Source organism: Bos mutus, chromosome 5, assembly GCF_027580195.1.
Source record: "Bos mutus isolate GX-2022 chromosome 5, NWIPB_WYAK_1.1, whole genome shotgun sequence".
Lineage (NCBI taxonomy): Eukaryota > Metazoa > Chordata > Mammalia > Artiodactyla > Bovidae > Bos > Bos mutus.
The window spans coordinates 4849809-4862774 of NC_091621.1; the positions used below are offsets into that span (position 1 = coordinate 4849809).

Here is a 12966-nt window from a genome sequence, read left to right on the forward strand (position 1 = left end):
ACTGCAGGTCTGGTGCATGGGTGTTGTTTCATTACCATGGCCGAGAACAACTCTGTCCCATTGCCCCCACCTCCTAGCAAACTCAGCAGTTTAAATGACTTCGATGAGCCATGTCTCTTGGTTCCCAGATTGGTGAGAGCTCCTCTGGCCTGGCTGGGGTTTCTCCTGCAGTTGCAGTCAGATGGTAGCTGAGGTTGGGGCCAATTGTGGGGACACCTTGGGGTCCCTCTGTGTGGGCTGTCTCTATGAGCAGCCTCCTCAGGCCTGTCCCTCCAGGGAGTAGCCTGGACTTCTTACATAGCAGTTCAGGGCTTGAAGATGGAGGAAGAAGTGGCTGCCAGGTCTTCTTAATGTCTCCTTGGAAGCCAGATAAGGTCACATCTGCCATGTTTTATCAGTCAAAGTGACCAAGGCCATAAGCTCCATCTCTTGACAGGAGAGCATCATGTGGGTATAGAAGGGGTGTGTATAGGTAGTCGACTTTAGAATGTAATTAACAGACCTTTCATATACGTGCATCCTACATGTGTACACACACACACACACACACACACACACACACACAAGTTGATTCTCATTATTTGTGGCAATTCAGTAAAGTTGCAGTGAATGCTGAATTCCTGAATACTGAGCCACTGCTCCTAGGGAGATACAGGGCTCGACTCCTGTGAGCCTCTGGTCACAACGTTTTTGTCAACGGATCACTCCATGTCCTTGTCTTTTGTACATTTCTGTTTAAAGATGCCTCTTTTAAACTATACTGTTGATTCATGAACATCAAACTCACAGCCATCAGCACTTTAATTCATGCCTGAGAGCAGCTTGTCTGATACTTGTCTGATACCTGTCTGATATTTTCTCTGCATGGCACCTCACTGTCTTCTTGCCCTTACAATCACCAGACAGCACTTCAGCACCACACTTGGGGGCCATTTCAACAGTGAAATCACCAACAAAAAGGGCAACAATGTGAAAAGCATGAACTAAATGGATTATGAAAAGGACACTTACAGCACAAGAGCAGAAGCAAGAAGACAGTGCCATGTTGTTGCCTGGCTCTGGCTCAGCTGGGAACACACAATGCACAGTGGGGGCAACACTTTTTTTGCCCCTCTGTGGAAAGCACCCCGAGTGTTGATTTGGGGGTTACAAATACAGCTTAGTGAGTGGGCAAGTTTACAAATATAGAATCTGAATAATGAACATTGACTTATTTTATATAAATAGATATAGATATACACATATCTATATCTGTATATATTTTTCAATGAGCCAACCTGTGGGGTTTGTTGGAGAAAATTCAGGGTGACCTCTATGGTAGCCTTTTTGGCTCAGTAGCCAAATGGTCCCAACACAGTTTCTGGCACATTACAGGGATTCAGAGACTATTTCTTGACCGAATGGATGAACATCCTGTTGCTGTACAGAGGTGTGCCTCACCCCCGGCGCCATTGCCAGGCCCCTGCCAGCTACTCATTAGCTGCATAAGTAGCAGAGGGGAGGTGGCACCTTCCCAGGATATAATTCAACCCCCACTGGGGAAGCACAGTTTGATCTTAAAAAGTGATTTATAAGCTGCGAGAGTCAGTTGGTTCCTGTGGCCTCCTCAACATCCCTTTGGGGCTTTCCCTTAATTCTTTGGCAGCAGAAATTTGCAAATGGAATTTTTCAGACGGGCCATAAACGGATAGCAGATAGAGATCAGCTCTCTGATCCGACAGCTGGGTAGGCTGTGGATTATGTCTGAGAGGGATAGGAGGTGAACGCTGGGTGTGGGTCTCAGCCTGGCTGAGGCCCTGGGGTTCAGGCCAGCCTTGAGTACAGTGCCTTTCAGTGCCCAGGTATGCCAGCTATGAGCACCGCTCCATCCTTCTCTGTCTCTCCCTCTCTGATAAGCCTTTTTTTTTTTTTTTTTTTTTTTTGCCATTTTAGCCCTAAAATTCCCTCTCTGTGCTGACATACTTTCCCAATGACTCGAGCAGTGTGTATTTATATAAGTCTACCTTTGGAGGACTAAAGAAAGTCATGGTAATCTACACCTGTTTCCCTTTTGGTAAGATGATACCCACCAAAAGAATGGTGGGGCCCTGCTTGGGCTTGGGCCTGGATTCTTTCCTGGTTACCCGGTCTTCCCCATTTTATAAAGATCTGAGTTGATGGAAAGCTCAACAATTCGACATTGCATCACCTGTGTGAAGAAGCATGCCAGGCTGTGACGGCACCCCGGCCTGTGGCTCTGAGTCTGGCTGGTGCTTTCTGATGTCCAGTCTGGAAGGCTGCAGCTTCCTGCTCCACAGTGTGGCTGAACTAGGGCTTCCTTTGGATTTTCCTCAAATGAGTGTCTCCTGGAGTGTCAGCCCTGTGGCAAAGCCCAAAGCTCCCATAAAATGTATTGTTCCTAGAATTCTCCGGTGATCCAGTGGTTAGGGCTCTGCACTTCCATGGCAGGGGGCGTGGGTTCGATCACTGGTCCATGCAGGGCATGGCCAAAAATAAACAAAAAAATTTATTGTTCCTTTTGCTTCTTGTCCCGTAGATGCTCGAGGCCTCATTCGGTGGATGCTGATGGTGAATCCCGACCGCCGGGCCACCATCGAGGACATCGCCAACCATTGGTGGGTGAATTGGGGCTACAAGAGCAGTGTCTGCGACTGTGACGCCCTTCACAGCTCCGAGTCCCCACTCTTGGCCCGCATTATCGACTGGCACCACCGTTCCACAGGGTTGCAGGCTGAAGCCGAAGCCAAAGTTAAAGGCTTGGCCAAACCTGGGGCCCCTGAGGTCGTGCTGGAGCGTCAGCGGTCGCTGAAGAAGTCCAAGAAAGAGAACGACTTCCCTCAGTCTGGCCAGGACTCCGTGCCCGAGAGCCCATCCAAGCTGAGCTCCAAGCGGCCCAAAGGGATCCTGAAGAAGCGGAGCAACAGTGAGCATCGCTCCCACAGCACTGGCTTCATCGAGGGTGTCGTCAGCCCGGCCTTACCGCCCACTTTCAAGCTGGAACAGGACTTGTGCCGGACTGCTGTGCCCCTGCCAAGCCCCCCAGAGGCCGAAGTGCCAGGTAAACTCAGCCCCAAACAGTCGGCCACGATGCCCAAGAAAGGCATCCTGAAAAAGACCCAGCAGAGAGAATCGGGTTACTATTCATCCCCGGAGCGCAGCGAGTCTTCGGAGCTGCTTGACAGTAACGATGGGCTTGGCAGCAGCATCCCCTCCCCCAGTCCCCCGGACCCGGCCAGGGTGCCATCCCACAGCCTCTCCTGTCGCAGGAAGGGCATCTTGAAGCACAACAGCAAGTACTCAGCGGGCACCATGGACCCGGCCCTGGCCAGCCCCGAAATGCCCACACTGGAATCCTTGCTAGAGCCGGGTGTCCCCTCTGAGGGCCTCTCCCGGAGCTACAGCCGGCCTTCCAGCGTCATCAGCGATGACAGCGTCCTGTCCAGCGACTCCTTCGACTTGCTCGACTTGCAGGAGAACCGCCCCACCCGCCAGCGCATCCGCAGCTGCGTCTCTGCCGAGAACTTCCTCCAGATCCAGGACTTTGAGGGGCTCCAGAACCGGCCCCGCCCCAGTACCTGAAGCGGTACCGGAACCGGCTGGCAGACAGCAGCTTCTCCCTCCTCACGGACATGGATGACGTGACTCAGGTCTACAAGAAGGCGCTAGAGATCTGCAACAAGCTCAACTAGCTCCCGGGGTGCAGGGGTGGGGTGGGGTGGGTATGAGGGAGAGGAGTGGGAATGATAACTGGGCTCTGGAGCTGGTTACCTCTTTGATGGCCGTGACAACAGACTGACAAAGGGATTGATGATGTTTGGCTTTGGCCAAATTTGAAAGCTGAGTCAGTGCCTATGTGGGAGAGGTGGGCAGTTGGCCAGTCCTGCTGACTGCCAGTTAGAATTGGGATCCTAATTGGCATTTTGCTTTATGGCATCTCCTAGGGGACCAGCTGTCCAGGGGAGGTGGTGTTGGCCAGCACTTCCAGGATAGGGAGGGAGCATATGGGAGAGGAAGCATTTCTCTAGAAGTCATCCACATGCTTCTGGAGGAGGGCAGGACAGACTATAGCCATCTGTTGCGAAATCACTCAGAGCTTGCTCCTTCTCATGTTGTTAGCAGGCTTGGTCTGACTGCATAGGGTGGGCATGTCGATTTTAGTTATCTGAGCTTGAATCAGTGATCAATTGATAAGGGCTGCTGGGTGCATTGGTTTGAGTAGCCCAGTGGGAAGGAGTGCTGTGATTGATTAGTAATGGCTGTCATGGGGAGGGGAAGGGGTGTGGGGGCACTCATGCCTTGTAGTTGTCATCCTTGACCTGGCTAAGCCCTGGGAGTGTTAGTGTAGATCCCATGGGATCTATGTTGTCTCTTTATGCCACCGTGGGGCATTTGTTAATTTGCTACTCTACCTTGAATGGAAGACAGGGCCTTGGTCAGAGAAAGAATGCTCTGGACACTGCTAAGGACTTAGAGTCAGCCCATGGTGATTGTTTGGCTTCTTGTTGTCTGCCTCTTCTTTCCTAGTGTCTGCCTGGCTCTTTAGCACAACCTCCCAAGGGTGGACAGGGGGAAAGTTGGTGGTGTCAGAGGTCAAAACTATGGTGTAGAACAGTGCTCGAGACCCTCTGTGATCTTTCTAAATGAACGGAAATTGATCCATACCAGCGAGGGGGCAACTTGTCAATTTCTTTAATGTCTCAATATTAACTGGAATGCTGCCTTGTGGGTTCTCACCTGCATGAATGTTTTGAATTGGATGTGATACTGGCTATAGTCTCCAAAGGAATAACTGACTCAACTATTTACCCTGTTTACTCACAGTAAACAGTTTCCTCATCCACTCAGTGTAGAATCCTCAGAGGTAGGCGAGTTTGCTTCTGGGTGTTAGAGCGTAGGTGGGATATTTGAAGGAGGAAAGTCAAGTCAGGCAGAAGGTGTTTTCCCCCTCAAATCTAGGTATTCTCTGTCATGGGTTTGAACCCCTAGACTTTGAGGGAAAGGTTCCAGCCACTCAAATGAATAAGCTGCTGAAAGAGCAGAGTGGGTTGGGAGGAAGAAAGTGGGAGAGGGAACATTTCCCTGGACGTCTTCCTGATGGTTCTGGAGAAGACAGACGAGAGGTGTGACAGGACTCTTATCTTGAAAAGTCACATAACTCACTTGTGTAACTCCTGGACACCCACATTGCAGGTGAGAAGACATCACTCCCACAGTGCGACATCTTCAGATACTGAGTTTGGGATTGATGGTCATATTTGGGAGTTTGGGACGACCTCAGATTCTACTGGCCCCAGCTAATTGAAACTCTTGTTTCAAGATGGTCAACTTCTGAAAGCCACCTGGATATTTAAGAAGAACTAGTCTTGGGGGGTGTTTGGGGGGAAAACCAACATGGGGAGCTGAGATTGGAATTTACCTTCAGACACTAAGAACATTAATTAGAATGAAACTGCCCTTTGCCAAAGGAGATGGCTCCAGTTCTCCCCTTGTCACCAGCTCTGGGGTTTTGGCTTGTGCATCCCTTCGGGTTGAGCCGAGTAGTGTAATATGGGAAGCTTTGCGGGTTTCCTTTCATTCAATTCCACCTCCTTCCTGAATTCCAATATAGGTTCAAAGGGAAAAAAACCTATAGCTAGCAAATTGTATGTGGGGTATGTGGGTGCGTGGAGGGCATTCTCCAACCTCTAAAGCTCCCTCTTCCTTGTATCACTTTATGCAACCTTTTCTGGATAGCCTATACTGCCACATTGCTGGTCCCTCATGCATGGCAGCCTGTCTAGTTAGTGGCTGTCAGTGTGACTTAGGTATAACATCTACCTACTGGTTGATGTAGTTTCCTTTTGCCCAAGTGATTGTGTCTGTTTGGTATTTTCCATCCTTATAATCTTTAAGTAAAAGTGACACTATTAAGGAAAGTCATTCTATCCCTAGCCTCCAAAAGAGAAAACATGTATTTTCTCTTTCTCAGCAGACCCAGACAGTGGATTGTGGCAAAGACGGTTCTCCACTCAGAGGCAGAGACTGCATTGAGTCCTAGTCTGCTGGTGGTCTTAGGCACCTGCAGTATTTCAGGGGCTGAGTTTTCTCTTCAATGAGGGCTGGATTAGCTGGTCTGTCAAGTCCCTGCCTAGTTCTGACATTCTGCTAATGTCCTCTGATTCTGGATATGATGTTGACTCTGTCCTTTTAAAGAAAGAAAAAACTTGGAATAGAGGGAAAAGACCGCAAAGCAGCTCCCTTCCTTCTTAAGTAAGTCCTCTCATCCCTTCCAGCCAAGGAAATCATGCTTGATTTATTTCCATGGAATTACAAGTGAGAGACACTTTGATGACCTGGTGGACCAAGCAGGAGATTCGAGGTCAGCTCTCCTGGTCCTTTCCTTGCCTCCGTGGGCCTTTCAGTGTCTTAGTTTACACATCTGCCAAAGGAGTAGAGTTAATACTTCTTTTTACAGGTAAATTTCAAGGCATGATCAGTTTTCAGGAAGTGCTTCAAGACCTCAGGTGAAATGAAAATGCCAAGTGCTCTCTGAATTTCCATCCCTGTTATAAGGTGCTGCTTCTGCAGATGGCAAAGAGTACCTCTTGGGGTGAAACTCAGGTGAGTGTAGGCCAAGCCTGTTGTCTTGAGTACAAATGTGAATGACTGACTGACTGCTTATTGCCAAACTGGAAATGTTCTGTAGGGATTTACTGGCATGGTATCATTCCTAGAAGAAAAAAAAAAAAGAGAGAAACTTGACTGCACATTTTTTTTTTTAATCCATGTTGTGACTTTTATTTAATTTCTGTTTTTTTTTTTGGTAATAAAAAGTTGACTTTTTTATTTGAATTTGTCTTTTTTTATTTATTGGTCTGAAAGGCATTTCAAAGGTATTATAATAATATATTGGTGTAATTTAATTGGTGCAACATGCTTTATGGCTCCAGTCAAAATTGGTTTTCATTCATTTGATTGGTTTGAGCCCAGGACAGCCTATAGGGGATTAAAAAAAAAAAGCTGGATAACCACCCAAAATGTTTGTATTTTCATTGGAAACTGATTTTGTTTTTGTTTGTTTTTATTTTTAAATTAAATAAATTGCCATGAACTGAACTGGAAACTTGTGTCTTTATTTGGTTGTTTTTCTCTTAGTTAAGAGATAGACTGGGTATTAAGTAACAGAAACCCACCCATTAGCTTAAGTACAAAAGGGAAATTTCTTCAAAGTTCTCAGAAGAGGAAATGTAGCTGGCAGTGCAGTTGGAACCAGGAATTGAAAAAGTAGGATCCAGGCCCTCTTTTCTGCTCCTTCTCACAGTCCGATTTTATTATTCTGTTTCCATAGCCTTACTTTCTTCTCCCAGGTTTTAATGACCCACCTTGGCTTACCCGATAGCTTACAAATTCACATGTTCTCAGTTTTAGTTTCCAAAAAGTTGACCAGGTTCCTGCAACCTGTACTGGAGATAGCATCAAAGGTTAACTCAGCCACACTTGCTTGCCATGTCAGCCTCCTCTGCCTGCACCCTGCCAGGGTTCTCTCCATCTGGGCAGGTGTTGTCTAGTTGCAAAGAAGTGTCAGACTCTTTTGTGACCCTATGTACTGTAGACCACCAGGCTCCTTCTGTCCATGGAATTTCCCAGGCAAGAGTACTGGACTGGGTTACCATTTCCTTCTTCAGGGGATCTTCCTGATCCAGGGGTTGAATTCATGTCTTCTGCATTGGCAGGTGGATTCTTTACCACTGTGCCACCTGGGAAACCCTGTTGTAGAGGCTGAATCAAATGTGACATGTAAAGGGTAGCCAGAAAATAGAGCTGTCTGGATTGCCACAGCTAACATATTGTAAACTATGTCAGTGAGGTTATGTGAGGTTAATGTAAAGTGGTAACTTTCAGGAAAATCAAGAAAATTAGTATTAATTGAGCTTCTACATGGGTGCTCGCTTCATCCTATTCAGTGGCAAGTGGTATAAACCCAATTTAGACCATGTTAGGGCTTCCTAGGTAGCTCAGCAGTAAAGAATCTGCCTGCAATACAGGAGTCATAAGAGACTTTGGTTCGATTCCAGAGTCAGGAAGATCCCCTAAAGGAGGAAATGGCAACCCACTCCAGTATTCTTGCCTGGAGACTCCCATGGATAGAAGGAGCCTGGTGGGCTACAGTCCATACGGTCGGGAAGAGTCAGACACGACTGAAGCGACCCTGTTACCTAACAAGACAAATTTACTGCTTCGTGCAACTGAGAAGTCCAAGATGTATGTCTCAGGCACAGCTGATCCAGGAGTTCAAGTGATTCCTCTCTTTTTCACTGACGTTTGCCGGATGTAAGCTTTATTTGGGGGCAAGTTCTCTCTGTATGGCAGCAAGAGAGCTCCAGCTAGTAACAGAGTTATGTAGTCCTCTTAGAGTTTGATCCTAGAGTCAAGAGAGATGTTTAATATATTAGCTTTTATGTGCCAAAAAAGGACCATGATTGGCTTTTTGGGGTCACATGTCTCACTCTGACCCAATCACAGAGTCCATGTAGAGAGATGCTCTGATTGGCTAGCCTGGATCATGTGCCCACCCTTGTGGTATACTTGAGTGACAGCTCCTTCAGAATCACTGAGTGGGGGAGGGCTGCTGTCTGAAAAGAAGGGATGTGTAAACCTGACAAAAAGTGACCCATATTTGTTGCAACTTTTGGACATTAATTTCCTCATCTATAAAATAGCATTAAACGATCCTAACTTTCAGAGTTATTGTAAAGATTAAATGAAATAAATCACTTAATACAGGATCTGACACAGATCTCTTGTTTAATTTATAAACAAGAGATCAGGAAAGGCAATATAGAGAGGAAATACATTTTTTAGGAAGATTTTTAGCTGTACAATCAGGTATAACATCAGAAAATTCAGCTGAGACTGGTTTAAACACTACAGGGGCTTTAGTAGTTCATATATTTGGGATTTTAGATAGGACGGATATCATGGTTACTTATGTCTAGTGGGAAAAATGGATAGTAAATAACAAACACCAAAAATGGATAGTAAACAAACACCCCCCACACACACAAACACCACCCCAAATTAGATTGCAGTGACAGCTATAAATTAAATGGATAGGGCCCAGAATCAGAGAATTAAGGGAAGGCTACCTCTTGTAGAAAGAGTAGTCAGGGAGGGCATCCCTGAAGAGATGACCCTTGGGGAGAGGTCTGAAGATGAAGAACTAACTATATGAAGAGTGATCATTCCAGGCAGAGGGAACAATGTATGCAAAGGCTTTAGTGTCTTTAAAACAGAGCTTTATAGGGTTAAATTCAGGTCCATTTGTATAGCACAATCATGATCCAGGAAGTCTGGTGTTTTGCTAAACATATGTGGCCACGTTCTAATGTGAACTGGCTGTGATCATTTATGATTCTGTGTATCCTTAATTACAAATGGCTGCTTCCTCTGACAGGTGGTCCCCAGACGAGACATATGCCAGGACATGCAATTTTCAAGGAGAATATGTTTCCACTGCAGAAAATCGCTGCCAATGTATTGACATTTATGGAGAGGGTTCTTTTTTTTTAAATTCACAGAACCATGTGAAGTTTGGGGCATGGACGTGGAGCAGTGATGTTCTATAAAGATCAGAAAAATGCAGACTAAAGTTTTCATATCATAAAACCTGCCCCATTCTATCACAACTGTGTGGTTCCAGTAAGGAATTGTGTAGAAAATTAGCAATCCATTTTATTTTAAAACTGACAGTTATTTTCTTACTGATAAAAAATTTACACTTCCTGTCCCTACCTGACTGGGAATAGCAACTCTATCTTGACCAACTGGCTCCTCTGTCCACTCCCTGTGCTAGTTTTCATTTTTCAATTAGTCTGGATGGGCTATGTTATATTAAAGTAGCCAGCCCTGAAATGTGGGTTACTCAGGGGCCCTTAGTCTCACCAAGTGCAATATAACTTGGGCAGCTCTTCTGAGCATGCCATCTCCACGTGGGCACTCCAGGATCTGAGCTTCTTTCATCCTGTGGTTCTGTCATCTTGGGGTCCTTCTTTTCTATCTATTCCAGTGAAGGCAAGAGAGAGCACAAGTCAGGACTTCTTAATGATCAGGACTGGATGTGGTGTTCATCATTAGAAATCAGTCACCTGACCCCAACCTAACTTCCTGCATAGTCTTCAAGTATATAGTACTTAAAAAAGTGAAAAGTAAAATAAAATCAGATGGACCCATAACAATGGCTCTGTCATAACTTCCACCTGTTTACCATGGGTGAGCGGGCAGCATAAACAAAAATCAGTATTGTTAATAGCAACCAGGTACCTACTGAGCTGCAGCATTGAGTCTTCCCTTTAATGCTTTACCTCTTTTAATGTTCCTTGTGTTTCCTTATCTCTGGTTTTTAAAGATGAAGGGCTTCCCTGGTGGCTGAGAGAGTAAAGAATCTGCTTGTAATGCAGGAGACCCAGGTTTGATCCTTGGACCAGAAAGATCCCCTGGAGAAGTGAATGTCTTACCCACTCCAGTATTCTTGCCTGGAGAATTCCATTGACAGAGGAGGCTGGTGGGCTACAGTTCATGGGATCGCAGAGAGTTGGACGCAACTGAACAACTAACACTTCAAAGATGGGGAAGCAGTCCTGGAAACATACAGTAGCTTGTCCAGATCATCCAATGGTTAAATGTGGACCTGGGTTCCAATACAAACCAGACTGACCAGCTTCTGAGTCCAAGACTTTAATTGTTCTATTGTGCACCTGGGATGATCCTTCAAGTCAGGCTCCTTGATCACATGACCCATCCTGTCACCATTCCTGTTCATGGAAATGGCATTTCCATGCAGAAGCTAAGTAGATACCATCAGAAATGAAGATGCTGGCCCAAGTCTGTGCATTCTCCCAACAAACATGGAGGTTCTAGAAGACCTGATATTGGCATCAGGTTCTAGAAGACCTGATATCAGTAGATGGAGTTAACATAGTTGACTCAGATTTGTTTATGCTAGACTGGCATGGGATGAACAGTGAGTCTTTCCCATCCTGAGAACCTGCTGGGTCTTAGAACTCAGTAAAGAGGACATAGGCCTTCAGTGGCCAGGTCCCTTCTGTCCAAAGCTATGTAATCAGGTGTGTCCCCAAAGAGGGCTCCACACATTCTTTCCTGTGCTAGTGTGCCTAACACAACCCTGCTCCTAGAGACGTGAGAGCACAAAGCAACTTCTTGGAAACATATGGAAACACAGGATATCAGTCTGGGTTGCATGGATGTGCTTAGGGTCAGGCACAGCAACAGCATCTTCAATCACACAAGATGCAGAGCATCACCGTGTCTTCAAAGCCTAGAGCAGGGGGCCATTGTACAGGCATGGTTCCAGTTGGACTTCCAGAGGAACTCCTTGCGGTTAGGTGAAATTCAGGGTGGGAAAAATTCATTTACGAGGCAATGGAGAAAAGGAGCTCCCCAAAATGGCCATCCTGAGAAAGTCCTGCAAATTGGAATTTGTGAATCACTGAAGCTAAATAACATCTGATTCAGCAGTGCCTAGGGCATTCCAGAAGCATCAGCCATCAGACTTTGGAGCCCAGATGAAAGATGCATGCAAAGCAGAAAGCCAGATGTGGACCTCTGAACCAAGCCTGCTGGTTAGCTCCAAGGAGGCCATGGCTGTGGCTTTAATCCCTATGAAGTACAGATGGTCCCAGGTAGTGGGTGCTGCTTTAGGCTGACTTCTCATAAACACCATTTGGGGCATCATGATGATGAATTAAGACACTTGGGGGAAAATGCTTCCCCTTTGAGAGAAACAACTCATAATCACATGCTCAGGTCCTTTTGGGATCCAGAATCATGGTGGGTCGGAGGAGACAGGCAACAAACAAACACACACACAATGTGACAGATGATGATGAGTCAATGGAAGAAATAAAGCAGGACAAGGAAATGGGGATGGGATGAGGAGCAGTATTTTTGGTACGGTTGTCAGAGAAAGCTTTATTGATTAGGTGACAGTTACGCAGTAAGCCCTGCAGCTGTGTACTGAGAAAGTATTCAGCCAGAGGAAGCATCAAGTGCAAAGGCTTTGAGTAAGGAGTACATTTGAGGAACTCAAGAGGAAACAAGGACCAGGGTGACTGGAGCAGAGGAATATTAGGAAAATGACTGGAGATGATGCCACGGAGGTAGACGGCTGTGTCATCCCAAGCCACAGAAGCCCACATGGAGTATATGGAGAGATTATTTTCCCGAAACTTGCAAAAATATGGCCCAAGGATGGCTAGAAATCCCCCAGATCTTCACAACTACATATCAGAGTGAGGACAGACCTTTTTTTTTTGGTAAACTGATGGCTCTGCAGTTTACTGCATCCAACTTTAATCACAATCTACCTTCAAATAATATTATACCACTTGATATAATGTAAAAACTTTCACTTCCTCTACTGTTTTTACCCATTTTACTTTTACATGTTTTAAACCTCACAGTACATTACTGTTTGTTTTAATTATCTTAATATTATCTTTAAAATAGAGTTAGCTTCATTAAAGAATCAGACCATATAATTCACGTGTACTCCTGATTTCACTTTTGCTGTATTTTTATTACTTTGTGTGCCAAGTTTCTCTTTCTGGTATCATTTTCCTTCTTTATGAAAAAACTTTCATTAATATTTCTTTTAGTAATGATTAGCTGGTAACAACTTCTCTGAGCTTTTGTCTGACAAAAATCTTCAACTTTAGTTTGGAAAGATATTCTCCAGTTATAACATTTTAGGTGACAGTTTTTATTTTTTGTTCTTTAAAGATATGCCACTGTCTTCTGGTTTCCATAGTTTCTGATGAGAAGTCTATGAAAATTTTCCTCTTTCTTCTCTGTGTATAGCGTGTCTAGCATGTCTTTTTTTTCTGAACAACATTTCATGTTTTCTAGTTATCACTTTTTCTAAAGTAATTTGGCTCTGATTTCTCTTGGTATGCTTTTTTTGTGTGTTTA

At 45.3% G+C, this 12966-nt stretch overlaps 1 protein-coding gene across 1 annotated transcript in view; it reads left to right on the forward strand.

Annotated features, from left to right (window-relative positions):
* NUAK1 (NUAK family kinase 1) overlaps positions 1-7095 on the forward strand; it is a 79963-nt gene extending 72868 nt beyond the window's left edge. The window contains 2 exon segments of the mRNA XM_005893682.3: positions 2537-3562; positions 3565-7095. Coding sequence (XP_005893744.2) covers positions 2537-3562; positions 3565-3689 — 1151 coding nt within the window. The 3' untranslated portion in view covers positions 3690-7095.
* Positions 7096-12966: the final 5871 nt, after the last annotated feature.